The 26,389-nt window shown below is 57.0% G+C and overlaps 2 protein-coding genes across 4 annotated transcripts in view; one reads left to right on the top strand and one right to left on the bottom strand.

Annotated features, from left to right (window-relative positions):
* Nucleotides 1–15,310, top strand: part of RBBP5 (RB binding protein 5, histone lysine methyltransferase complex subunit) — a 38,921-nt gene extending 23,611 nt beyond the window's left edge. The window contains exon 14 of the mRNA XM_048327682.1: nucleotides 14,099–15,310. Coding sequence (XP_048183639.1) covers nucleotides 14,099–14,106 — 8 coding nt within the window. The 3' untranslated portion in view covers nucleotides 14,107–15,310. The remainder of the gene's footprint in view (nucleotides 1–14,098) is intronic.
* On the bottom strand, nucleotides 356–25,916 carry CNTN2 (contactin 2). 3 transcript variants are annotated; one of them, XM_048327675.1, is made up of 23 exons: nucleotides 25,787–25,916; nucleotides 17,922–18,025; nucleotides 13,891–14,035; nucleotides 13,083–13,258; nucleotides 12,706–12,801; nucleotides 12,186–12,395; nucleotides 11,517–11,616; nucleotides 11,098–11,273; nucleotides 9,484–9,620; nucleotides 8,900–9,029; nucleotides 7,909–8,059; nucleotides 7,520–7,647; nucleotides 7,034–7,209; nucleotides 6,154–6,274; nucleotides 5,656–5,814; nucleotides 5,371–5,520; nucleotides 4,744–4,814; nucleotides 4,295–4,529; nucleotides 3,414–3,529; nucleotides 2,892–3,078; nucleotides 2,578–2,690; nucleotides 2,324–2,492; nucleotides 356–1,631 (listed from the first exon to the last, which is right to left on the bottom strand). In XM_048327675.1, the coding sequence occupies exons 2-23, from the start codon at nucleotides 17,974–17,976 to the stop codon at nucleotides 1,522–1,524; spliced, it is 3,111 nt and encodes a 1,036-aa protein (XP_048183632.1). In that variant the 5' UTR covers nucleotides 17,977–18,025; nucleotides 25,787–25,916; the 3' UTR covers nucleotides 356–1,521. The 3 variants fall into 3 exon arrangements, with proteins under 3 accessions (XP_048183632.1, XP_048183633.1, XP_048183631.1); XM_048327676.1 differs by lacking the exon at nucleotides 25,787–25,916 and adding an exon at nucleotides 19,205–19,311; XM_048327674.1 differs by lacking the exon at nucleotides 25,787–25,916 and having other exon boundaries at nucleotides 17,922–18,180.
* Between the last annotated feature and the right edge of the window lie 473 nt (nucleotides 25,917–26,389).

The raw sequence follows: 26,389 nt of genomic DNA, 5'->3' as shown, positions 1-26,389 counted from the left end.
CTTTAAATATGGATTTTTGTCGTTTCCCGAGGTCCAAATACCAGATTTGCCGGGGCAGATCCTTCCCCAGGGCTCTCCCAAGCCCGGATTGATGGAATGGCAGAAGGGACTGCCCAAAACCGGGCTTAACAAAACCTGAGCTGCCCTGTATGAGAGGGACTTCCCTGCCACAACCTGGGCTAAAAAGGGCAGGGAATTGGCATTTAGTGGGAAAACTGCATGTCAGGGCCCAGCCAGGAAATTCTGGGATTGGGACTGCCCAGGCTGGCACTGCTTTCTGTGGGATTAAGGAATTACAGGCAGGGAAAATTCCCTAAAAGCACCCTCAGGATGCAGCAACAGCAATCAATTCTCGTTAACTTTGGTCAACTGCTTTACTGGGAGACAGAGATTTCAATCCCAACATCGATTCCCAACCAGTCCTGTGAGTGTCAGCTCAGCATTCCTGCTTTTCCCAGCCTCTGGAGAGCAGGGGGGCTTCTCAGCATCCCACTTCTTCCTTGGGATGTCCGGCAGCCATTGAGCCTCAGAGCTGGAATCCAGAGCTGCTTCCTGGCTGGATCTCAACCTCTGCAGCCCCAATCCAAGCCTGGAAGTTTGGCTGGATGAATTCTCAGTGCAGGGAGGTGAATCCAAGTCCGAATTTTCCTCGTCGTTGTAGCGGTGGCTTCCTCGAGTCTCCAGTTTTTGTTTTAATTTTGTCGTTTTTTAAAAATTCCTTCTTGAAGCCCCTCTGAAATTGGATTTATGGACACCTCTGTTTTTAGGCAGAGCTGCCCGAATTCGGGATTCTGGAAAAGTATCCCCTTTTCCATTTCCCCTTCTCCCCAAATGGAAAAGGAAGAAGCAAACAGGGTGACAAATCCACCCCAAAAGCACGTGGGACACGGGAAAACACGGAATGTGCACCTCACCGCTCAGACAAGTGAACACCAGAGGTGTAAAAAAAGCTTCTCAGGCTGGGGCAGAGCTCGATCCTCCTGTGGCTTTGTCTCCTTGGGCTGGTTCCTGCAGGATTTGGCTCTTTTTTGTGGGAAAAGGGATCGATCCTGTCCCAGAAATGCTCCGAGCTGGCTGTGCTGGGGTGGGTGTGGAACACGCTGCTGCTCCCTGAACTCCTCAGTCCCCGTCCCCCCTGGAATTCACTGTACAGAGTTAAAAAAAAAGTCAAATTTCGCAGTCTGGTTATCTCATACATGGCTTGATAAGGCAGAAAAACCTATGGATACAGTGGGGGGAGGGGGCAGTTGGCTGCAGAATTCCCGGAAAATTTTTCCTTTTCCTCGTTTTCCTTAAAAAACTTTTAATCGGTTAAAGACCCATGTCTTGTACGAAAGCTTTTGTTCCTCCAAACCAAAAAAAACCCAAACAAAAAAAGCTGATTTTTATTTCTTCCTTCCAACCACGAGGTCAAATCCTCTCCCCGCGGTGCTGCCCCGATCCGAAGTGGGATTTGCCAAACGTTGCATTGCTCCCGCGGGATCGGGAGGAAGCGTGTCCGGAGCCGTGTCCGGCGCGCGGTCAGAGCTCCAGGGAGCTGATCAGGGCCACCATCAGCAGGGAGTTGGTGGTGATGACCACGGCATGTGGCACCGGCCTCGTCCCTGAGTCCTCCACCATCATGCTCGTCCCTGGAAAAACAGGGAACAGGGAAGGAGTGGCTGTGGGGTGGCGCGGACACCGCGGGGAGCTTGAGGGGAGTGGGGTTTTATGGGGTTCTGTTGTGTTTGGCTCTGATAAAACTCCTGGGAATGCTGGGAGCAGGAATTTGGGGCTGGGCACTGAGAATTCACCCCCTGAATTGAGGGAATTTGCTGGAGCTGCAGCCCCATGGAGTCGGGGTTTCACTCTTAGTGGAAAACTGAAATAGTTTTTAATTCTTCACTTTCGGGAAGTTGGGTGTTGGGGGATCTGGAGGCTGCAAATCCTAAAGTTGGTTCAGGGCTGGACGGAGTTTGGGAAGAGGAGTGGGGAGAAGGAGAGGAGTCAGGAATTCCTGTGAGTGAGCAGCTCAAGGAAACCAAAAACCCATCCCAGAAAAGATCAATTCTGGAAAAGACCAATTCCAGAGTCTCAACCTAAAACAGTGCGGGAGGATGTTCCCCCATGGCCCTGGAAGGGAGAGCGGGATTTGAAAACCCAATCGATTGGGCTCGTGCTGGGGGCGTGGCTGTGGGGACAGCGCTGGGGAGGGACAGGAGGTGTCCTGGGGATGAGCTCCTGTCTTGGAGCTCCAGGGTCTCTGGAGAACCTTGGAAAGGGGAATTTGGCCTTGGAGAGGGTGTGGTCAGTGGAGAGGGTGTGGCCAGAGGAGCACAGGTACCGCTGTTCCGGAGGATGTGAACTTCTGCTGGGGTCCCGTCCCCGCCGGGTCCGGTCACCCGGATCTGGACAAAGGCGTGGGTGAAATCCTCAGGGATGGGGATGTCGATCCGGCTCTTGCTGGCCAGGTACAGGGTGGGGGCCGAGTGGGAATCCTGCCTGTAGAGCATCTGTGGGAAGAGGGAATGCTGCATTCCCGTTCCCTGTGGTTTCCTTGGATCAGCCCCGGGAGAAGCTGAGCCCCGCTGGCTGTACCTTGTACCCCGTCACTGCCGACTCGTCTGCCTCGGCCACCACAGGGTCCCACTTGATGCTGACTGTGGAGCCAGAAAAAGTCCAGGAGATGTTCCCAGGTGGCCTTTTTGGTGCTAAGGGATGCAAAACCAGACAGGGATTTGGTAAATCAGGGAGTGAGGAGAAGGCTGTGCTGGTCCCACCCATCCCCTGAACCTCAGCAGGGCTGTCACCACCGTGGTGAGTTCAAAGCACATCAAACAAGGGCGCCAAGATCAAAATTTGGGTGATTTTGGGGGATCCTGTGCAAGGTGGAGGGGTCAGGGCTCACTCACGAGGTCTCGTGGTGGTGACGTTGGTGGAGGGGCTGGGGGGGCCGGTGCCTGCCCGGTTGTAGGCTCGGACTGACACGTGGTAGTTGGTGTTGGGGTTCAGGCCGGTGACGTGAGCCGATGTCACCAACCCCGCCGTCCTCACTCTGTCGGCCGCCTCCTCCTTGTCCCCATCCTTCCAGTACCGGATCTGGACAGAAAAGGACACGATGGGTTTAGGAAGGAGAGATCTGCAGGTCCCAACTCAGCCCATCCTGAAGAGCCTTGGCTGTTGCTCTCCGTGTGTTTTGCTTGGTGTGTGCCCAGGAATGAGGCCACGGCCTCCCGGGAACAGCAGGCAGGAAAAATGGGATGATTCCCTCTTAATCTCTCCTGAGACAGTAGTGCCAGCCCCATTTGAGCCACGTGGTGTGAATTATCCCCCACCTCTGGAGTCAAAATGCCGTTTCATTTCACCTCACATGACCCGGGCCAGTTTTCCTTGCTGGGCTCTCAGTGTCTCCCATTCCCATTGGAATCTCCTACCTCATATCCCAAAAGCACTCCGGTCACTTCTCCCTGCTCCACGGGCTCCCAGGATACATCCATCTCCGAGGACAGGACAGACTTGGCAATGACCCTGTAAGGAGCCACTTTGGGTTCTGAAAGACAGCAATAAAATCCCTTTCCTGACTCTGGGCCCCGTTGGGAACAAAAGGTTTTCCCGCAGCATCATCCCGCAGGCAGACAGCTGGTGGTGTGTCACGGAGCGAGGGGCAGGGATTTAGGGATTTAGGAGAACAAGCAGGGCCACAGCTGTGAGCTCTGGGATCCGTGTCTGCCCCGAGGCTCTGTGGGCGTCGGGGCCGGGCTTGGGGAATCGTCTCCCTGCGTGTTTGGAGGAGAAGGTGAATGTGCTGGAATTGATGTTCTGGGAGCCAAAGGAATGTCTGAGCTCCCGGATGGACACAGATCTGCAGGATCTGGCTGAGGAATGGCGGTTGGACAAAACGGGGAGTTCGGAGTCTGTGCAGTCACGGAATGGTTTGGGTGGGAGGGACCTTAAAGCCCATCCAGTGCCACCCCTGCCATGGGCAGGGACACCTTCCACTGTCCCAGGCTGCTCCAAGCCCCATCCAGCCTGGCCTTGGACACTTCCAGGGATCCAGGGGCAGCCACAGCTGCTCTGGGCACCCTGTGCCAGGGCCTGCCCACCCTCCCAGCAAACAATTCCTTCCCAATATCCCATCCAGCCCTGCCCTCTGGCAGTGGGAAGCCATTCCCTGTGTCCTGTCCCTCCATGCCTTGTCCCCAGTCCCTCTGCAGCTCTCCTGGAGCCCCTTTAGGCCCCGGGAGGGGCTCTCAGATCTCCCCAGAGCCTTCTCCTCTCCATGCTGGACATTCCCAGCTCTCCCGCTCCTCTTTACCTTCCTCTGCCGAGTACACGATGGCCGTGAGGCTCTCGGGGCCCTCCCCTTTCCTGTTGTAGGCCTTGATCTTCACCTCGAAGGGGGTGTAGGGCGCGATGCTCTCGTTGCGGTACACGAAGTGCAGCGACTCCGCGTGCGGCACCCGCGCCCTCAGCCAGTCCTGGCTGCCCTTCCTCCGGAAGGACACGATGTACCCAAAGCCATCCCCGTTCTGGTAGTCCCGCAGCATCGGCTGGGAAGAGAGAGGGAGCCTTGGTGCGTCCAAAGCGGCTTTTGGCTCATCCAAACTGGGATGGCGGCGCTGATTTCCCGAAGGAAATGTGGGCTTGGTCCGTCCAAACCAGCCCTTGGCTCAACCTCATGTCCAAATTGGGATGGGAGTGCTGATTTCTCCCCAAAAAATGCTGCATATTCCCACCCTTTTCCCTTTCCCGTTCCCAGCTCACCGTCCAGGTGATGATGAGCTCGTTGGGAGCACCTCCGCCGCCGCCGAGCCCAGACGGTGCCACCGTCGGTGCTGTGAGGTCCCCAAGAAAAGCAGAGAGCACAGGTTGGGTTCAGGAGGTGGGAGCGATGGAGATGGGCACAGACATGGCACGACACCGGTGTCACTGGCTGGGACAGCTCCCAGGAAAGGGTTGGGCTCTGTTTTCAGCCATGAAAATCCCGCCTGGAATTCTGGCTTGTGCCTGACCAGGTTATGTGGGGGCACAGGACAAGGATTTGGTGTCTGAGGGGACAAGGATGGGGCTCAAAAGCAGGGATGGGGAGGGGAGTTTTATTAGGAAGGAGCTGGTTTGTGTTTGGTGGATTCAGAGCACTTTTCCTGCTGTTCTCCCGTCCCTTCTGTCCAAGCAGCTGGACATGGAATGAACATTCCCAGCTGGATGCAGTGCTGGGAAATGCGGCTCTAACCCTGCTCGTCTTTGACACAGAAATGGGCAAAAAGGCAGAAAATCCTGTGGTGGCCTCAGCTCCAGGAGCTCTCCAGGAGATGATTGATCCCTTGGGAGCATCCAGCCTTCCCTTCCCAGCAGTCAGGCACAGGGACTTGGGGCTGTCCCCACACCCACCTGCTTCCTTGGTCTGGATTTTGCTGGAGGGCAGACTGGGCTCCCCGATTCCCAGGATGTTGCTGGCCAAGACCCGGAACTCGTAATCCATCCACGGGATGAGGTTCACCACCTGCGCCGTCTCCGCGTTGCCCTCGATGTTTACGGGATCTGTAAAATCCAACAGCACCAGAGGGGAAGGAATAGAGCGAGGAGCAGCACAGAGCCAGGACTGGCTGGGGGCCGGTGGCCTCAGTGTGTCACCAGTGCCACCGGTACCACCAGTGCCGCCGTGGGGACACTCACTGGTGCGCATCTGCTTCCACTGGCTGGACAGGAGGGTCCGGGCCTCGATGAGGTACCTGGCGATGGGGCTGTGGTTGTCGAAGCCGCGGCTCCAGCTCAGCTGGACGCTGGTGTCACCGATGTCCCTCACCACCACCCCCCCGGGCGGGCCTGGAGGTCCTGGGGGGATGGGAAATGTGTCACTGAGATGGAAGATCCAGAAGTTTAACACTCTGTGCGTCGTGCAAATCCTAAATTCACATCAGGCCTTTCTTTTCTGGAAGCTGGAAAGCCTCACTTCCAGCTTTAGCCTCTGGAAATGCTCCTAAGCCTGGTTGGGAAGGTTGGAAAAGACCTCCAAGATGATCAAATCCAAATTTGGAGTGCAAATAAAACCCACTAAACTTTATCATGGACATATTGGATGGTGAGGGGGCTGCAAGGCAAAAGCGATTTATCCTTGCACTGTGGCATTCCTTTGGGTTTCTCAGGAGCAGGGAACATTCCCACAGGAATTACCTCTGACAGTGAGCGTGGCTGACTCGGACGCGCTGTCCACCACAGTCTGGGCCGTGCAGGTGTAACGCCCCGAGTGCCGCAGCTGCGCGTTGGAGATGCTGAGGTCCCCGATGGCCTCCTTCTGCAGGGAACGGGAGAACACAGTGGGGACAGCGTCGGAAGGCGCCCGATCACGGTCCGGAATTCAGCAGGGTTTGGGTTTGGGTGTTCGGGTTGTCATGGAGGTGAAGAAGCAGGAGATGGGAAAGGATTCCCCCATGGGTGATGGAGCTGGATGGATCCGAGATGGATCCAGCCCTAACCAAGGCCAAGCCTGTGCTGGGTCTGTTTGGCTTGGGATGGTGATCATTGAGTGATCAACGAGTGATCATTGAGTGATCAACGAGTGATCATTGAGGGATCATTGGTCAATCACTGAGCGATCATTGGGCAATCATTGATCAATCATTGAGTGATCATTGATCTATCACTGAGCGATCATTTAGCAATCGTCGAGTGATCATTGAGTGATCACTGATTGATCATTGAGTGATCATGAGGTGACCATTGAGTGACCACTGAGTGATGTCTGCCTGCCTTTATCCACAAGACTTTCCCCTCCAGTTTAGGAGGGGAGTGATCATGGAATCATGGAATGGTTTGGATTGGGAAGGATCTTAAAGCCCATCCCATCCACCCCAGCCACGGGCAGGAACACCTTCCACTGTCCCAGGTTGCTCCAAGCCCCATCCAGCCTGGCCTTGGACACTCCCAGGAATGTGGAGTTCACTTGCTCCGGGCAAGGTGATGGAGTGGCTTTGGTGGGCACAAACACTCAAATAATGAGGATGGAATTAATCTTCCATCCTTTTGGACGGTCCAGAATTCCCTCTGGACTCACCGTGCTGGCTCGCCGGTAGTGCCCCTCGGACTTGTCAAAGTCGATGGGGAAATCATCCAGGGACCAGGTGAAGGTGAGGTCCATGGTGGGGTCGTGGGACGCGTGGCACTGCAGGGTGAGGTTCTCGCCCACGTTGATGTCAGCACTGGATGGTGCCAGCGTGATCTTGGTGGCATCTGCAGGGAACGAGCAGGGAGGGCCATTAGCTGCAAATATCCCATCCCAGTATCCAAACCCTCCCTTCCCAACTCCCCATCCCGCTCCAACAGCTGGAGCTTCACAGGAGGAAGAGGAGGGATTAGAAAATGGAAACGCTTTTCTCAGGGGCCATTTGTTGGTGGGTCAGGCAGAAGTTTTGCTTCTCCACCTGAAATTACTTTGATTCCCCGATTCTTCTGGTTTTTGGGAGTATGAGGAGAGGAGAAAAATCACATCATTCATTCTTAGCCATTTCTGACTCGATTGACCCCAAATGAACATCCCTACCTCGGACAGAGAGGATTCCAGTGCTGTTGGCTTTGCCCATGAAGTTCTCGGCAAAGCAGGTGTATTTCCCCTCATCGGATTTGCTGATGTTCTGCAGGATCAAGGTCCCGTCTGCCGTAATCGTCACCCTGCAAAGGAAGGGGAGCCACACAAAGGAAGGTGAAAAGTTTGGCTTGCGCTGCACATTCGGGAATTTCCTCTGATTTTAGAGAAACTGGGGACAAAAACAGGCGGGAAAATATTATGTAAGAGTTTGCTAAAGAGGAAATTAGAGGAATAACAAAATTCAGGGATGCAGCAGCACATTTGGATCGTTGAGTCCAGTCTTCTGGTAAAAAAAAATATGATTTTAGCTACATTTTCTAGGTGGAAGATGACTGTGCCGCTACCTGCTACTGTTGACCAGGAGTTCTGTCCCTTTGGTCCAGAGCACAGTGGCTTTCGGTGCTGCTCGTGGCTGGCACGGGATGATGACCTTCCCGCTCCGGGCTGCCGGGATCAGCCGCTTCACAGGATTTAGTCTAAAATCTGGAGCTAAGACTACAGGGATAAAAAAAGAGGATTAAGGCACGATTAGAAACCCTGCCCTGCGGGAATTTCAGCGCCGTGTGAGTGGGAATCGATTTGTTGTTGGATGGCTCAGTAAGAGAAGCAAGGCAGAGTCTGGAGAGCGGGATGAGGGAGGAATTCCTCAGCTGCTGGGTGGATCCTGACGCCTGCCAGGCGGGAATTACGTGGGACGGAGCGATGGGAATGACCCTAACAAGTGCAAGGTCTTTGAGAGACACAACAACAGCTGCTTTGGAACATGTCAAGGATAATCTCTTCAATATCCTGACCAATGCAGACATCCAGCTTGCCTGAAACTCCTCCTGGAACTGCAGATGGAATTGGGATTTACCTGTTGGCCTCGGTGTGTTAATGATGAGCAGTTGGTGCTCAGGGCCTTTAATTTATCTCTGGCATCTCCACGAGGAGATGAATTTTTGGACTAACATGGAACAAGTTTGGCAGAGCTCAGGTCCAGTCACCATCCACCAAAGCAGGCGGAATGGAGGCTGAACTTTTTTTTTGGACCACTTTCCTCCAAAAAAGAGGAATTTGTAATGGAAGAGCGGCTGTAGTGCTGCTGTCCTGTCCACTTCCTGTGGCTAAACAGAATTTTTTGTTCCCTTTCACAGAGAATTCACACAGGATTGAAAATTTAAAGGCTTGCAGAGAGTCCTGTTGAACCAGCAACCACTTCAGTGGTGAGCAAAGCAGTTTTTGCCTGCTCCCATCTCGCTGCGACATCACAATATCAGGATCACATCAGGATATTAGGAAGAGATTTTTTCAGTGTCCCATTGGAACCCAGAGCTCTGGGAAATGAGGAATTACCTTGCACTGTTAATTCAGCGCTTGCATAAACTGTGCCATGCTTGTTCTCAGCCACACACTGATACATGCCAGAGTCTTCCAGGACTAGCTTGGAAAATCTCAGCTCTCCACCGCTCACTTCGATGCGGTTCTGTGCAAACAAGAGGATGAACCCATTAGATGAGAAAAACAAACAAAAAAAATGGAACTCAATCCTCAGCTGGGTCAGGGTTGAGTTTTGTCACAGACTCCTCGAGGCCGGCCTGGTTTTCCAAGGGGGAAAACGCAGGATTTGCTTTTATGTCTGCGTGGTCACTCCCGCACGTCGCCGGGCTCTGTTTGCTGAGGCACCTGAGCAGTGACATGCAGGTGACACCGAGACAGGCACAAGGCGCTGTTTGTCCTCCCTGCTGACCGGCCCTGAGTCCCTGCAGCTGCACGAAGCAATGGCTGGGATGGGGATCTGGGGATCGTGCCGTGGCTTCGCAGCCCGATGGGGGCACATGGAGGAGGGATGCGGGGTGAGAACCGGGGCTAGGATGCAGGAGCAAGGCAGGAGGAGGGGCTGGGGCTGGAGGAGCGGGATCAGAGCTGGCTGGGGGTACCTGGGACGTCAGGGGCTGCCCATCCCGCAGCCACCGCACCGTGGGCCGGGGTTTGCCGGAGGCCACGCAGCTCCAGCGCAGGTCGGACCCGATGTCGGCCTCCGTGTCCGAGATCACATCCAGCCAGTCGGGCTGGGCTGCAGGGGACAAGAGAGAGGGGGCAGAGCTGAGGAGCTCAGCTGAGAGGTGGCGGTGCCAGGCTGGCAGAAGGATGTCCCCGTGCCAGCGCTGCCGGCGCAGTTGTTGGCACAGCGGGATCTGCCACGGGAACAGCCCTGGCCTTTTGTGCAGCGAGAGGCACGGCCGGGTCCTGCTGGGCCCTGGCTGCGCAAGATCAGGGCAGAATCCAGGGCTGGGGAATTGGTTTCTCTTCTTAAGAGTAAATGCAGCCATTCCTGAGTCATCAAATCGTGGAATCATGGAATGGTTGGGGTTGGAAGGGAAGTTAAAGATCCCCCAGTGCCACCCCTGCCATGGGCAGGGACACATTTGCCATTCCAGGATGTTCCAAGCCCCGCCCAGCCTGGCCTGGAACACTTCCAGGGATGGGGAAGCCACATCCCCTGTGCCACCATCCCCATCCACCCTATGCCAGGGCCTCACCACTCTTACAGCAAAGAACTTCTTCCTGATATCTCCTCTAAACCTTCCCTCTCTCAGCTTCAGGCCATTCCTGAACTTCAGGAAAAACTGGGATCAGGCTGAGGTAACCTGGATGTGTTACCTTGGATGAAAGACACTTCCCTGGGTGAAGGACACATGTTTAAAAGTGTCCTCTTGGATGAAGGACACGTGTTTGAATGCGTTCCTTGGATAAAGGACACATTTGGATGCATCCCCTTGGATAAAGGACACGTTTGGATGCGACCCCTTGGATAAGGGACACGTTTGGATGCGTCCCCTTGGATAAGGGACACGTTTGGATGCGCCCCCTTGGATAAGGGACACGTTTGGATGTGTCCCCTTGGATAAGGGACACGTTTGGATGCATCCCCTTGGCTAAGGGACACGTTTGGATGTGCCCCCTTGGATAAGGGACACGTTTGGATGCGTCCCCTTGGATAAGGGACACGTTTAGATGTGCCCCCTTGGCTAAGGGACACGTTTGGATGTGTCCCCTTGGCTAAGGGACACGTTTGGATGTGCCCCCTTGGATAAGGGACACGTTTGGATGTGCCCCCTTGGATAAAGGACACGTTTGGATGTGCCCCCTTGGATAAGGGACACGTTTGGATGTGTCCCCTTGGATAAGGGACACGTTTGGATGTGTCCCCTTGGATAAAGGACACGTTTGGATGTGCCCCCTTGGCTAAGGGACACGTTTGGATGTGTCCCCTTGGCTAAGAGACACGTTTGGATGTGCCCCCTTGGATAAGGGACACGTTTGGATGTGTCCCCTTGGATAAGGGACACGTTTGGATGTGTCCCCTTGGATAAAGGACACGTTTGGATGTGCCCCCTTGGATAAGGGACACGTTTGGATGCGTCCCCTTGGATAAGGGACACGTTTGGATGTGCCCCCTTGGATAAGGGACACGTTTGGATGTGTCCCCTTGGATAAAGGACACCTTTGGATGTGCCCCCTTGGCTAAGGGACACGTTTGGATGCGTTACCGTGGATGATGATGCGGCCCTGATGGGTGTCCCTCCCTTTGGCGTTCTCCGCCTCACACTCGTACGTCCCCTCATCCTGAAATCCCACGTGCTGGATCTGCAGCAGGGGCTCGCTGCCGATCCACTTGGAGGACTGTGGCCCATCCAGCTTCCTCCACTTGATCCGGGGAACGGGGCTGCGGAAAAGCCGATCCAGTGAATCGGGGCTGAACTCAGTCCTCATGTGGCCACCTCGGTCCTGTTCCCGCTGGGCTTTGGCTTTAGCCAGTTCCTCCCTCTTCCCATTCCCCTCCCTCTCCGCGCTTCCACTGGAGAGAGAGCGTGTGGAAGTTCTGCCATTCCCTCCCTTTCTGCCGTTCCCTCCCCATCCCAATCCCAATCCTGATCCTGATCCCGATCCACGCGGACTCTGCACTCACTTTCCAAAGGCGAAGCACTCCAGGGTCACCGCCTGCCCCGTCAGAGCATAGGTGTCCGCAGGGAACCTGGCCTTGATGCTGGGTGCGAACTGCCGGGCATCTGCCACAGGGAAAACACCGCTCAGGGGACCTGGGTGACACCAAGATGCCACCCGGGGGTCTCAAAGGGCAGAAGGACTTCCCAACTCCTTTGTGTGTTTGGGTGAGGGGACAGAGGTTTAATTTTCTTTTTCTTGCTGAAGTCTCTAGAAATCTCTTTATAAAACCTCAAGGCTCTGTCATTCCTGAGAATCACAAAATCCTGGGATGGTTTGGGTTGGGAGGGACCTTAAAGCTCATCCAGTCCCCCTGTGCCATGGACAGGGACACCTCCCAGTATCCCAGGTTGCTCCAATCCATGTCCATCCAGGCCTTCCTCCTGTTTAATTCCCTTTTCCCTGCCCCAGAAACATCCTTTAAAAATAGAGAAACTCCACGGATGGGAAACAGGGAATCCTGGAGAGAGATCCCTGCTTCCCTCCCATCCCAGCCCATCCATATTTTTAAAGCTCTTAAGAGAAGCTGGAGGACGATTTGGGCGCCATGGATCCCAAATGCTTTGCAGTGGCTCATTAATTTGGATTTTTCCTGTAGGAATTGGCATTTTTGGGATAATCCAAGAGCACTGACCCTCCGCAGCCAGGCTGAGGCGGGAGAACTTGCTGAAGACGCTCTTGGTGATGAAGTCCATGTGGCTCGTGGCAAAGCAGGAGTAGTTGCCCAGGTCTGACGCCTCTGTCTTGGCGATGTAAAGGTTGCCCGTGGTCTGGGAGATGAAACGTCTCCCATCAGCCGGGATGAAATTGGGGAATTCGTTCAGGAGCCACCGGTAGGATAAACCTGGGGGAAAAAGGAGAGGAATAAACTGCATAGGTTTGTCCTCTCAGCTGGGATGGACACAGTGGGATTCCAGGCTGGAATTGGTCCTTCCATAGGGGAAAAAAGGGAAAGGAATCAACTCTGCAGGTTGTTGGTGTCTTCCTGGGTGGGATGGACCCACTGGGATTCCAGGCTGGAACTGGTCCTTGCGTGGACACACCAAGTCCCGCCTCTGCTTTGTTGCTTTACAAACCCTGAATTAACCCCGAATTTCCTTCCCTGAATTTCCCAGAAAACCTGGGGGCCCCGTGCCCTGCTGTGCCCCCCTTACCTGGGTAGTGGGGCGGGGGGCTGCAGGTGAACATCACCCCCCAGCCCTCAGTGATCTTCACGGGGTCCCGCTCTTCCGCCGAGAATTCCTGCAAAACTGAACAGGCAGAGTGAAACCCGGACAGGGAAAAGCAGCTGGAGGAACCTCTGCGTTTCCTCTGCCCCTCCTCGGGCTCGTTTGGGCACAGGGAGATCCAAAAATATCATTGGCTTTCTCCATAATACTCCAAATCCTCCAAATCTCTATGGAAGCACCAGGGGATTTCTCCGTGGGATGATGTGTTGGAGAGATTCCCTCCAGCCTATTTCCAGGCGGGCTCAGTTTAAGCCCAGCCTAACTGTGGTCGCGTTTAATTTACCTGGTGGTGCCAAACTTACAGCCAAAGCGGAGCGAGGCTTCCCTGCTCACCACGGTGCCCCTGGAATTGGATGCCACACACTGGTAGGAGCCGGAATCCTTGGCTTTCACGGGGTTGCTGATCACCAAATCCCCGGCCACCAGCCTGTAGCGGGAATCCGGCTCCAGCTTTAGCTCCGTGCCGTTCATCTTCCACCTGTCGGGAGAAGCGGGAGCAGGGACAGGGATAAATCCCCACAGCCGCACCTGTGGGGCTGTGCCTGGTGGTTTTGCAGCTGGGGTGGGGTTGGAGGTGGATTTGGATCTCGTAGCTTTGGATTTTGTGCCCTAGGAGGGGTGGAACATCTCAGAATTGGGAGATTGTTGAGGTTCGAAAAGCCCTCCAGGATCATCGAGTCTGAGCTGTGTCCGATCCCCACCCTGAGCTCTGAGTGCCACATCCAGGAATTCCTTGGACACCTCCAGGGATGGGCACTCCAAACCTCCCTGGGCAGCCCTTTCCAACCCTTTCCATGAGGAAATTCCTGCTGATGTCCACCCTGAGCCTCCCCTGGCCCAGCCTGAGGCCGTTCCCTCTCCTCCTGTCCCTGTTCCCTGGGATAAAATCCCAAATCCCCCCCGGCTGCCCCCTCCTGTCAGGGAGTTGTGCAGAGCCAGAAATTCCCCCGATCCCCCTTTTCTCCAGGCTGAGCCCCTTTCCCAGCTCCTCACAGGACGAGGAATCTCAGTCCGAAGTCAATAATTTTCCATATATAAAAGTGCAGGAGGCAAAGCAGAATTTGGGATGGATTTATCCCGTTCCTGGTGCAGAGGGAGCCCCGAGCTCACCTGTAGGTGGCGGGAGGTTTGGCCCGTGCCCGGCACGACAGGGTGACCTTTTCTTCTGCCGAGCCCTCAGGGAAGAGCGTGTGGGACGGCTGCTCCTCGAACACCGGCCCGTAGCTCCTCGTGCCGCTCTGGGCTTGGCACCAAACTGCGGGAGAGGGGAAAACCCGCTCAGCTCCACTCGGCTCTTCCTAAAAATCCTCCTTTTCAGTTTTGTAGGGTGTCCCCGGCAGCGAGGAGCAGAGAAGGAGCAATGTGATGATCGCGCCCCATCTGTCAGCACAGCCCCGCCCCGGCTATGGGAACACAACCTGCGATTCCCACCGAGCATCCTGCACCACTCCCGCCCTTCCAGAGGGACCGGCATTCCTGGGGACATGTGGAGGAAGGAGCAGGGACCTCCTGGAACGCCACGTGCAGGCAGAACTGGAGCTGGGAATACCTGGATGTCCCCTTGTCCCTGAGGTTCCTCCTCTGCCTGTGCAGACTTTGCCTGGTTCGTTCTTCCTAAATCCTCTCCAGGATGAGGGAGGAGAGGGGAGAACCGGGACCTTCCCGGCTCTGAATACACCTGGCAGGTCCCCTCTGTCCCTGTGGCACCACCAGCTCCTGACACCTCAAACCAGTTTGTTACTGGTGTGGAAACCAGAGCAAACCACTACAAACCATTCTGTTCCATGGCTGGGATGAGCCTGAAGCTGCTTTTGGGGTGTTCAGACATGGGTTTGACTCTGGTTTTGAGAACGGGGAGGAACAAGAACGACAAAGGCCCCACCTGCCTTCTCCACGCCACGCCCGGGCCACCCTTTGGGGACAATGTGCCACTGGGAAGTGCCAGCTGCCCTCCGGCCCCACACAAACAGCAAATCCCACCCAGCAGCTCCCCTTCCACACGGGGGAACCCCAGAATCCCAGACTGGTTTGGGTGGGAAAAACCTTAAATCTCATCCCGTTCCACCCCTGCTGTGGGCTGGGACACCTCCCACAGCCTGGAGTGCTCCAAACCCGGCCGGGAAGGGACGCAGTGAACGAGAGCGAGGCAAGATCTCCCTGGAAATCTCTGTATTGCAGGAACAGCCGGTGGGATAATTGCCAGCACGTCTGTCCTGCCCATCCCTGTCCCCCCGGAGACGCCTGGCCCTTATCAGGGAAGGAGCCACCAGCACTGATAAGCTCCGAGCTGCTTCCCTGGCTCCAGGATCCTTCCCCGCTCTGTAATTGAATTAATGAGCGTCTCCAACCCGCTGTGCCAACGCCAACCTGTCTCCTTCCCCCTGTAAATGAAGTGATTCCCGGGAGCGGGATGTTTTATGGAAGAGGCGCTTCCAGCCGGGAACAGCCTGGGATCAGCGGGAGCAGCCCTTGACCCGCAGCTCCCGGGGTTTGCCTCGCGCTCCGGCTGCTCCGGGAGGAGGCTGCAACGGGATGGGATGGGGTGGGGTGGGGTGGGGTGGGGTGGGAGAGGAGCTCTGGTAATTGGCTCTGGGCTGGGAGCAGCTGCTCCCCGTGTCCCTGCTCCAGGCAATTATCCCGGCTCCGGCAGCGGGATGGTCCCCGGTGCCACACAGGGAGAGGCAGCGAGCTTGGATTCTTTGGAATTAAGGAAAAGCAGCATTTCGGGGGTTGTTTCTCCTCCCAGCCAGCGCTGCTTTCCTGCCAGGATGGTTCCATTCCTAAAGGAAAAGCTGGAAATTTCTCCCGTTCGGGTCAGTCCCAGCTGGAATAAACTCTGCTGACCAGGGGGGAAAACCAATCATGAGTTAATGGGGTATTAATGAGAAAGAATTAATTGTGTGCTGATAGATGAGTTAATTGTGCTCTGATAGATGGCGGTGACAGGGTCCAGGCTGAACAGCTTTAGTTTGGGGATTAATTAGGGAGCATAAGGTAAATAATTTCTATTTATTTAACAAATAAAATATCTATTGGTGCCACTCCCATGCCTGCCCTTTCCCATGGGATTTTTTATTCCAGTCGAGACAAATCAGGCTCATCCTCCCTCCCGATGCCACCCGGAGCCTGTGTCCCTCTGCTGTCCCTTTGTCCCTGCCAAGGTTACGGCTGCGAGTGCCAGGCATTGATTTTCCCACTTGGAATCGATACCAGGAGTTCAGGTGAGTTTTAATCCACAATTCCAAGGTGCTGGGGGTGAAACGCTTGGATTTCACTCATTAAACAAATAAGGGGTCGATTAAAGCACTAATTAAACAGTTACAAGGTGGGGATAAGGTTAAAATTAAGAACTGATAAATCCCAGAACTTCCGAGTCTGCTCTGGGCCAGTTCTCCAACCCCGGAATTCCCAGTTTTTAACGTTGCCAATGCAGGATCTGTCCTGGATGCTCTGGCCTTTGGAAAACAGGGAGAAGACAGGCACAAAATAAAGGTTTTTAAGCCAAATTTCGAAGGAGCAGAGGGACCTGCTGGGAATTTTCCATGTTCCACCCAGCTGGGAGAGCTGGAATGATGGGAAAAACTCCACCATGCCTCTGGAACAACCTTCAGTATTAGGGAAAATGATAACAAGCACCAAAATAACGGGAAACAGGTGAAAGCACAACAGCTGAAAATGAAGATTTGGAGAAGCAGCTGCAGGGAGGTGACTCCAGAGCCTCCCTTTTGGGTTATTTTTAGGATATTTTTAGGAATATGCTGAGAGCCAGGCCTGGGAATCGCAGGTGTACAGGAGGCTGCACTTGGCCTTTGTGCTGAGCCCAGCTCTGGAGCCCAGGAAAGGACGGATTTCCTCGCTGGAATGTTTTCCAAGCTGAATTCCTGGTTGTGCAGACATCCACGGCACGGCCCTGGAGCCTCTGGATCGTGGGAGGGAGTTGGGCAATAAATGGCTTTGGTAGGAAATCCAGCGGGATTTGGGTTTTCTTGAGGAGCAGCTCTCTGAGGAGCAGAGGGTTTATTCTGGGTTATTTTAAACGAGCAGCTTTCTAAGGAACAAAAGGTCATGGCTTGGATTCCCAGATTTTCCAGAGGTTTTCCCAAATGAACAAAGGCTGGGGAGAGTTTGGGCTTTTAGAGTGGTCTCTGTGCACTTCAGAAGCTTTAAATATTTAAATCTCCCTCCAGACCTGGAGGTTTTGGCTCCTTTCCCACTCCATAACGTTTCCCTGAGCCTCATCCATCCTTTTGTCCCGATCCCTCCTCGTGTTTCCCGGATTTCTCCCTGTCCCAGCTCCCGGAGCTCTGTGGCCTCATCAGCCGAAGCTCAGTGAAAATCACCCTCCCAGCCTTCCCAGGGAGCGATTTTTGGGAGGTTTGCCCGAACTCAGGTGGTTGATGGGAGACCCCAACTCCGGCTCCGGGGCTGCATTGGGGTCAGGCCAATTTCCAAGCGGGATAATTGCCTCGGGATCCAGGGCAGCCCCCCCCTGCCTGGGCCTCCTCGGGGATGCGGAGAACATTAAAAGGTAATTGGATATTTATAAGGACAGGCCAGCCGGCTCTGCCCAGGGTGATGGATTGGCTGGAGGACATTATCCGATCTCAGCCAGAGAGGAAATGTCTCCCTGCGGAAAAGGGACCTGCAGGGAGCAGCCTGAGCCTCCCCGAGATCCAGGGATGGGCCCTGAGACCTGGAAATCATCCCCCAAATCCTGAAATGGTCCCTGAGATCCAGAAATGTCCCTCAGATCTGGGATTTCTCCCTGAGATCCAGAAATGTCCCTCAGATCTGGGATTTCTCCCTGAGATCCAGAAATGCTCCCTGACATCCAGAAATGCTCCCTAAGGAGCAGGGGGATCTTTGCAGGTGGGATATTGCCAGCAAGGCGTACCTGGAAAAATGGGTGTGGAATCCCACAGGCAGGAGGAAATTCCTCCTGCACCTCCCTAAATCTGAATTTTGAGAGGGGGCCGCGTGTGTCAAACATTCCTGGCCCAAAGGGATATTGGGAACAGCACATCCCAAACCTCCCGGAGAATTGGGATTGGGCACCGCCGTGGAGAGGCGGTTCCCGGTGAATCCCGGGTGATGTCCCAGCTCCGCCAGCCCCTCCCGCCTCTCCCACGGGAATCTCTTACCCAGGAAGGTGCCGACGGCCAGAGAAGTGTGGATGAATCCAGCGGCGCCTCCCATCCTGCGCGGGGTCCTGCGGAGCCTCTACGGGCGCGTGGGGACGGCGGCCCTGGGGGGACACAGAGCGGGGTCAGCGGGGCCCTTCCAGCCCCGGGCATTCCATGGTGCTGCGATTCCAGAGGCTCCGGAGTCCAGCTGTGCCTCCCCGCTGGCCACCAGCCCGACGGAGAGTCACTGCAGGGCAGAATTCCAGCGGTGCCCGGAGCAGCGGGAGCGGCGGAAGGAGCTCTTTTTGTCCCCGATGGGACAAATCTGGGTGGGGAATTGTTGTCCCTCCTCCTTTGCTGTTTCCCATTCTTCCCCCCCTCCTCCATAAATGCTCCTTTCCAAGCGTTTCTGATGGAAAACACCAAGCCAGAAGCACACGGGATATTGGTGGGGAAGGGGGGAGAAATAATTCGATTTTATTGTGAAAATAATGAAGATATTGGGATGAAATTCTCGGCTGGTGAGGGTGGGGATGCCCTGGAACAGGATTCTCCGTCCCTGGAAGTGTCCCAAGCCAGGCTGGACGGGGCTTGGAGCAACCTGGGACAGAGGAAGGTGTCCCTGCCCATGGCAGGGGTGGCACTGGATGGGCTTTAAGGTCCCTCCCAACCCAAACCAGTCTGGGATTTTGGGATTCTGTGACAAAGGAATCTTTAATTGAAACTCTTTAAGTGCCAGGGCATTTCCTGATGGCCTTTCCAGCCTCCTCCACAGCTTCCTGCGATCCCTAAAGATCCCAAAAATCAAACCCCCAACCAAACCCTGAGCTCTTTGTGCAGCCCCTGCTCCCCGAACCCTCTGTGGGAGCAGCTCCACCTCCAGCACCCCTTCCCACAGAACTCCAGCGGGGATTTTGGGCTGGTTTATCCCTCTTTGTTAACAAAGCCTTTGGAAATGGTGCACGGAGCGCTCCCCCAGCCCGGCAGAGCCTCATTTCCCGCTGCCCTCCCCAGAACACTCAGTGAGGAGCTGAGGATGCTGCCAAGAGCTCCTGGGCCGCTCCTGCTGCTCATCCCCCTGCTCCAGCTGGTGCTGCTTCCACTCCTCTCCCTGCCCATCTGTCTGCCCCCGAGCCCCTCGGAGCAGGGATTAGCCCATCCCATGGGATGCTCTGCCCCCTCACAACCCCCCCTCATTACCAGCAGCGCTCGAACCGCACCTGAGCAAACAGCGAGAGCCCAGCTCTGCTTCCCGACCCCCTCCGGGCTGCAAAACCCGCCCGGCCTCTTTGTGTCCTCACCCAGAGAGAAGATTTTGCTACCAGCATCCCAAATCCTGGATTTTCATCTTGCCTGGGTCCCAGGGCTGGATCCCAGCACCGGGAGCAGATCCCAGCCCGCCACCCTCAGCCCTGCTCGGGTTTTTGTTCCCTGACAGGCCCCAGAATAAAACTGGAGCTTCATTATCCCGCCCGGCCGGGGAGGAAGGAGCCCGTGCCAGGGGGAAGTGGCAGCTCCTGGTGGGAGAGGCACGAGCCGTGTCGGGGACAGGGAATTTGGGGACGGAGCGCAGCGGGGCAGGAGACGCTCCCACGCTCGTTGCAGCAGCCCTGGAGTGGCTCTGTCACATGGAGTCACTTGATGTCACCGAGAATCCTGCCCCGAACAGCGTCCTGAGCCCACGGCCCTGCAGCCAACACTGTCCCTTTGTTCCCCTGGCCTGGCCCTCCGCCTCGGGGACAAGGGGCAGCTTTGAGCCGGGCACGCTGTGGGGTTGCAGGAGATGCCAGCCCCGCACTAATTAATGAGTTGACTTTTCCAAATCTCTGCAGTTCCCTTTCCTCGGGGTTTGTGAGAGGCAGGAGCAGCGGAGCTGTTCCTGCACCTGCGGCTGCACATTAAACTCGGGGAGTTTTTCCTCCGGCAGCTCCAGGCCTGGCAAAGACGTGAGGGAAGAACAGGAATTTCTCTGAGTGCTGAGTCCGAGTCATTCTGCAGCTGGAGGCTGGATGAAATAATCCCCGGGGATCCCGATTGCCACCCTCAGATTGTGCCTGAGGGGCGGCTGCTCCGAGCTCACACCTGGGGAACCCGGGGGTGTCTCCAGAGCCACGACCCCGAGCTGTGGATCCTGGATCCGACCCCAGCTCCTCATCCTGGATCCAACCCCAGCTCCTCATCCTGGATCCAACCCCAGCTCCCAATCCTGGATCCAACCCCAACTCCCGATCCTGGATCCGACCCCGAGCTGTGGATCCTGGATCCGACCCTCCGCTCCTGATTCTGGATCCAACCCCATCTCCCGATCCTGGATCCGACCCCAGCTCCCGATCCTGGATCTGACCCCAGCTCCTGCAAAGCTTGGGAACACTCTGCATTGGATATTGAGCCCTGCTCTCATCCCTAATGAGGGAAGGGCCACCGGGAGCTGTTTTTTCCCCTCTTCCCGGGATATTTTGACAGCCACCCGAGAGCCTTCTGTTGTCCTGAAAGGGGATCTGTCACCGCAGCTAATGGAGGCTGTCACCGACCCCTCCGGGAGCGGGGCAGGATGGAAATCACCCCATTATCCCGTCCCTCCGGAGCCCCTGGGATCTGGGAGCGATCCATTAGCGGGAGGCAGAGTTTGGGAGCTCAGGGAGATTTCGAGGAGTGCTGGGAGAGGAGGAACTGCCTGGAACAGCACCCACAGCTCTGCTTGTGGAGCCGCATCCTCTGGAGGATGATCCCAGTGGGATTCTGGGGAGGCCAGAGCTGGACTTTGGCAGGAGATGCCGCGTCCGGCGCTCTCCATTACCGGGATAAATCAGTGTAATTCCATCTCCAGCACTCAGCGACCAGAGGAGCATTTGGGATTAAGTGGGGCAGCTCCTTCTGCCGCAGCTTTCCCGAGGGGAGGATCGCTCCGGAGGGAGGCCGGGCTGGAATTCCTCCTGCGCCTCTTTTATTCGGGATCGTGGCTAAAGCTGGAAAGGGCAGGCGTGTGATGTTCCCTGGGTTCTGATCCTCAGAGCCTTTCCGAGGTTGGGGACATCGTGTCTGTCTCGGCACAGCGGGGCTGGGGAGGTACAAACGGGTTCATGGTCACGGGTTTGTCCTCCTGGAAATCCGCCTGTGCTCAGGGATGGGTTGAGAGAAAAACTCTGGGTTCAGCCTTCCCAGAGCTTTTTTGGGCTCGGATCTGCTGGTGGCTCCAGGTCCTGCAGGAATTCTGGGCCACTCCAAACCCACCCTGAGCAGCCAAGTCTCCAAAGGAGGACCAAAAGAGGGGTTTGGGGTCTTGGGGTGTAGCTCAGCTCCCCCCCCCCCCCCCCCCGGCTTATCAGTCACCCCAAACAGACCCCAAAGTGCAGTTTGGGGGTCCCTGCTCCCTGTGGGGGTCAGGACCCCATGTCCAGGGGTGCTGTGGGCACTGCTCCTGTCCCCAGCCACGAGATGTGTCCCCAAAACACTTCCGGAAGGTCCCATGTCCCTCTGTCCTGCGCAGGTGGGTTTGGATCCACCTTGGAGCGATGGGAAAATCCCAAAGGATGAGGAGCAGCGGGAGCCAGCAGCAGCACCCTCCTGTCCCCATCCCTGTCCCACCCTGTCACCCCCTCCCAGGGCAGAGCCCGCAGGGTCACATCGTCCTGTCCTGGGCTCGGTGCTCTCTGTCCACAGCCCGAGAGCCGGGAGGGGACAGCGAGGGGACAGCGAGGGGACAGCGAGGGGACAGAGAAGGGACAGAGGGGACTGGCAGGAGGGGACAGAGGGAGGGGACACCGAGGGGGCTGTCCCCGGCCGGGAGCACAGCGGCGCTGAGGCCGCGGGAGCAGATGGCGCTCCCAGCCCCGGCTCCTTCCCTGCTGCGGCCGGAGCCGGGACCGGCTCCAATCCACACGGATTCGTCATTTCCCGGTGGGCTGGGGGTGGCACAAAGGGGGGACGGGCTCTGTGTTCTGCCTGTGCCCTGAAGGGACAGCCCTGGGCAGGGAGATGGTGCCCAGGTGGGGTGGGTGAACACAGGGGTCCCCTCTCGGGCTGTTCCCGCTGTTCCCGGCGTTCCCGATGTTCCGAGCTCGGATCCGCTGCCGCTTTGGGGTGCCCTGTCCCCCCCGAGCTGTGACCTTTGTGTCCCTGTCCCTCCCCTGCCAACCTCTGGCTGGAATTTTTGGACTTTTAGGGAGGGAATGGAGCAGCAAAATTCCCCTTCGGGCGTGGGCAGCGCCCCACCCGCTCTGCCGCTGCTGGGATAAAAATCAGTTGGATTTTTGGGACATTCCTAGGATTTTGGGGTGGGATTGGGTTTTTTTTTTTGCTCTGGTCCCTTGGAGTGCTGCAGGGCACATCTGGAGCAATTCTGGGTTACCAAATCCATGGAAATTAAAGAGCTCCTCTCTTGGACTCGGAGCATCCGGAGCGGTGCCGCCCCATCAGATCCTGCAGGGCCAAGCCCAAGACAGGCCCTAATTAATTTTTTTCCAGGGATCCAGCAAGTTTTAGGATTCGGTGGCTGAAATGGGTGGAGGGACAGAGCTTTGTGCGTGTGATGGTGCCTAAATCCCTTGGGTGGGAAAATCCTGCAGCTCTGACCTGCCCAGCTCCGAGCTGCTGCTTCCCCTCCCAACCCCTTCCCGAAGCTGCTTCTCCAGGAGCATTCCCGAGCTCTCCGCTTGTTTTTCCCGACTCCCGGGAGCGCTTCCAGCGGCAGGGAGGGGCTGCAGCGGGGCTGGAGCAGGTGGGGAGCTATTTATACCTGTGCCACATCAAAGCGCCGCTGACGCCACAGGGAGCGCGAGTGGGAGGGCGGGCGGAGCCCAGGATAGTCCCGGCCTTAGGCTGAGCTCCCCGGAGCTGATCCAGGCCTGGAAAGGGCAGTGGGAAGCCGCAGAGGGAAGCTGGAGAGGGGAGGTTTATTCCGGGGACGTGAGCTCAGCTCCCTGCCCGTCCCCGCTGCCTGAAATCCCACCCGGCCCAGCGCCTCTTCCCGGGCGATCCCGCAGGAACAGCCGGGATTTCCCGGGAAAAGGGAACATTTCCCGTGCTCGGCAGCGCCTGGAGAGGGGTTGGCAGCACCGGGAATGTGCCTTGAGGAGTATCTGAATATCAGCATTAACCAGGGTTTGGGGCGGACGTCGCGTCCCAAGTTCCCTCTGGAATCACCCCTGGGTGGATTTTCAGACTTCCAGCCTCATTCCAGCTGCTCTGGGCTGAGCTTTCCATTGAAACCCGAGTCTGGAGGGAGAGTTTGGAGCGGCAGCCTGGCTTAACACCCCGTGCCCGAGCCCAGCGCGGGGGAATTCCCTTTCCCAGCCAGAATTCCCTCATCCCTGGGGGCTGGAGATCCATGGAAAAGTCTCCTGGCTCTTTCTGCCGGTCCCCTTTGCTCTGTCACCTGCCCAAGGCATCAGGGCTGGGCCACCCGGGGCTCCCGAGGTCCCGCTGGAGGTGGCCCAAGCCCGGAACCCCCAGGAGCTCCAGCTCCAAACCCTTGGGAATTTTTCGAGGGATGTTTGCAGAGGATCGGGCAGCTCCGGTTGGATTTTGGATTCCCACCACCCCTGGGAGGCACCAAGGGAAGAGATGGGAACGGGTTTGTTCAGGGTGGAAAAAAAGAGAATTAAAATAGAAGAATGAAAATGAAAACCACGATAATGAAGAAATAATAATAATAATAATGATAATGATAATAATGATAATAATGATAATAATGATGATGATAATAATAATAATAATAATTAGAAAGCGAAACCCACTGACTGCAAAGCTCAGATCCAAAATTCACTCTGCCCATCCCAAACTCCCTGAAACCCCATCCTAATATCCCTGAAAACCCCATCCCAATCTCCCTGAAAAATCCCATCCCGAGCTCCCTGAGACCCCCATCCCGAGCTCCCTGAAACCCCATCCCAAGCTCCATGAAACCCCATCCCGAGCTCCCTGAAACCCCATCCCAAGCTCCATGAAACCCCATCCCGAGCTCCATGAAAACCCCATCCCGAGCTCCTTTCCGGGGTCTGGAATCCAGTCCCGATCCCGGGAATCCGCGGCTGCGCTCGGCCGGGCCGGGAGCCGCTCCCGGAGCTGTCGGAGCCTCGCCGGGGGTGCGGTGAGTTCCAGGTGACGCCTGCCAACCGCACCCACCGGGGCTGGTGGCACTGCCAGTGACAGGGACAAAGCGCCACGGGCAGAGAAACCCCGGCGGGGCTCGGCCTCTCCTCAAAGATCCCACGGATAATTTGGATTTCGGGCACTTCCAACGCGCCCGGCGTGGCTGAGCAGCTCTAACGCGGGCTCAGCTCCACGCGGATTCCCATTTCCTGCACATTCCATGTGCTGCGTGCGGGTGGGATGAGCGTGGGGGGGAATCCTAACGGCGCCCTTTGGGTTTTCTGCCGTTTAGGATTTATTTGTGGTGAGTCCGCGGAGAAAATTCTAACCCGGGCCACCAAATCTTCAGGAAATATTCCGAAGGGACAAAAGCGGCCACTCTGTTCTGTAGGAATTAATCGGGGGATGGAGAAGAGCTGTGGGAACCCTTTGTCTCGACCTACCTGAGCCCCAGGTGCAGCTGGGCTGGACAGACACCCCCTCCTCCCCCCCCCCAGTCTCCCGTTTTCTGGAGTTTTGGGGAATTCTGAACAGCCCCTGGAAAGCTCCGTTATTTCTGGGAAGTTTGGGATCCGCTGCTGAGCAAAACAAGAAGGTTTTGCGATTGTGTCGCTGTGCTCAGTCCCAAACACCCGGCCTGCAGAGGTTCACTTTTTGATCCTAAGTCTCCTGCAAGACCCTGAGCTCCAGCTCTGCGCCCTCAGAATTCCTTACGGATCTGCCTGGGAGGAACAGGGCCGAGCTCGGGCTCTGGGAAAGCCTTGGGATTGCTCTGGGATGCAGCAGCTGCTGCCTCCCATCCTCACAGCAACCGGTGTTTCCCGGGAGAGACGCGATCTCCCGGGAATACGCCCCGGTCCAGCCGCGGGAATAACGCTGGGGGCTGGTGGGAGTGGGGCAAGCCCGGGGCAGTTCTGGGGTCAGCGTGGGTGGGGTGAGGAGGGAGCTCGGGGAGTTTTAGGACACGAGAAGGAACCCCAGGAAGCCCCCCCAGCCCTCCCTGCCCCCGGCTGCTTCCCCATCCCAGCGTCCATCCCTCTGGGAATGGGAGCAGAGGGGTGCCCCGGTTGTGGGGTGGCCCCAGGCCTAGGGCACAGGCCTGGGGTGGGAATGGATCCGTGGCTTTGCGCTGGATCCCCCAGAGCCCCGAGCGTCCCTGACACAGCCCCAGAGACACAACCCCCCCCGGAGCACCCCCAAATCCCACCTCTCCCCTGGGATCTGCCCTCAGGAAGGTGAATTGGGACATCACGGCGTTCCTGGTACTCCCTCCATGGAGAGGAGGCTCTGGGGCTGCTCAGGGCTCTGCCAGCTCCTTCTACGGGTGCTGAAGTAGTTCTGGGCAGCAGAACCCCCTGTGCACCCCGCAACCCCGCGCTGGAAGTGCCCGACCCTACAAACGCTCTCCCGAAGTGCCTCGGGCCAGAACGCGCCGGGAAAAACCTCGCGACAATCGCTAAGAACCGAAATATTCCCCGATTCTTCCCACGAGAGACATTTCTGCTGACAGCCGCCCCGACCTCGGCCGCGCAGCGCTGCCACAAGTGCCGCCGCCGCGGCCCCCCCGGCTCCCAGCTCCACCCCCGGCTCCTCTCCGGCGCGGGCACCGCCCGGCCCGGATGCCCAAACCACCCCAGCTCCTGTCCCCATCCCTGCCGAGCCCAGCAGGACCCCGCAGTGTCCCCGCGGCCGGAGCGGACCCAGCGCGAGGTGGCTGCGCCGGGAACGATGCCCTGAGCCCCGGAGCTCTCTCCATCCCTCCGGGATGCAGCAGAGCGGCACAAGGCGCTTACCTGGGGCGGGAGGGCTGCGTGGGCATCAGCCGGGGGCCCGCGGGGCCTGGCGGCTGCCGGGGACTGCGCTGCGAGGCAGCGCTCGGCTGGTGGCTGGCCGAGTGTGGATGTGTGTGCCCAAAGCCACTGCAGCATCTCTGCATTAGGATGTGCTCCTCCCTCTCCTCCCTCCTTGCGTGCGCGCTCCCTCGCTCGCTGCCAACCACCACGCCGCTCCCTGGAGACGGGGAATTATTATTTCTTTTTTTTTTTTTTTTCCCCTGCTTTTACCTCTCTTGCCACAGCGCGAGGAGCAGGCGGGCGGGCAGAGCGGCTCGGGCATCACCATGCATAATTCATCCCGCAGCCTCCCTCCCGCCTGCTGCGCCCACCGCCAGCCCCCGGCAGAGCCCCCTCGTCTGCTCCGAGCGCCGCCGGCTCGCCCCCGTCCCTGGGGCCGGAGCAGGTGTGGGGCCGGGGGGTGGTTGGAGGGGTCTGAGCCCCTCTCTGTAGGGTGGGAGCAAGGGAGGGAGCCCCCCATGCCTGTGTGGGTCTGGGTGTGCGCACCCCCCGTGCCTAAATATATCCGTGGATTACACAATATCCATAATTATACAATCTATC

The sequence above is a fragment of the Corvus hawaiiensis genome, chromosome 24 (genome assembly GCF_020740725.1).
Source record: "Corvus hawaiiensis isolate bCorHaw1 chromosome 24, bCorHaw1.pri.cur, whole genome shotgun sequence".
Taxonomy (NCBI): Eukaryota; Metazoa; Chordata; class Aves; order Passeriformes; family Corvidae; genus Corvus; species Corvus hawaiiensis.
Note: the sequence above shows the minus strand (reverse complement) of the source record. Positions and strands in the feature narration are given on the sequence as shown.

Bases quoted from the DNA above. Each gene is read 5' to 3' on its own strand.
- CNTN2 (XM_048327675.1), bottom strand. From the start codon at position 17,976: ATGGGAGGCGCCGCTGGATTCATCCACACTTCTCTGGCCGTCGGCACC. The intron at 9,030-9,483 runs GTACCCCCAGCC...TTGTTTGCACAG, and splicing joins GGCAGCCCCTGACGTCCCAG to AACCGCATCGAAGTGAGCGG. The intron at 4,530-4,743 runs GTGAGCTGGGAA...CTCTCTTCCCAG, and splicing joins AGCTCATCATCACCTGGACG to CCGATGCTGCGGGACTACCA.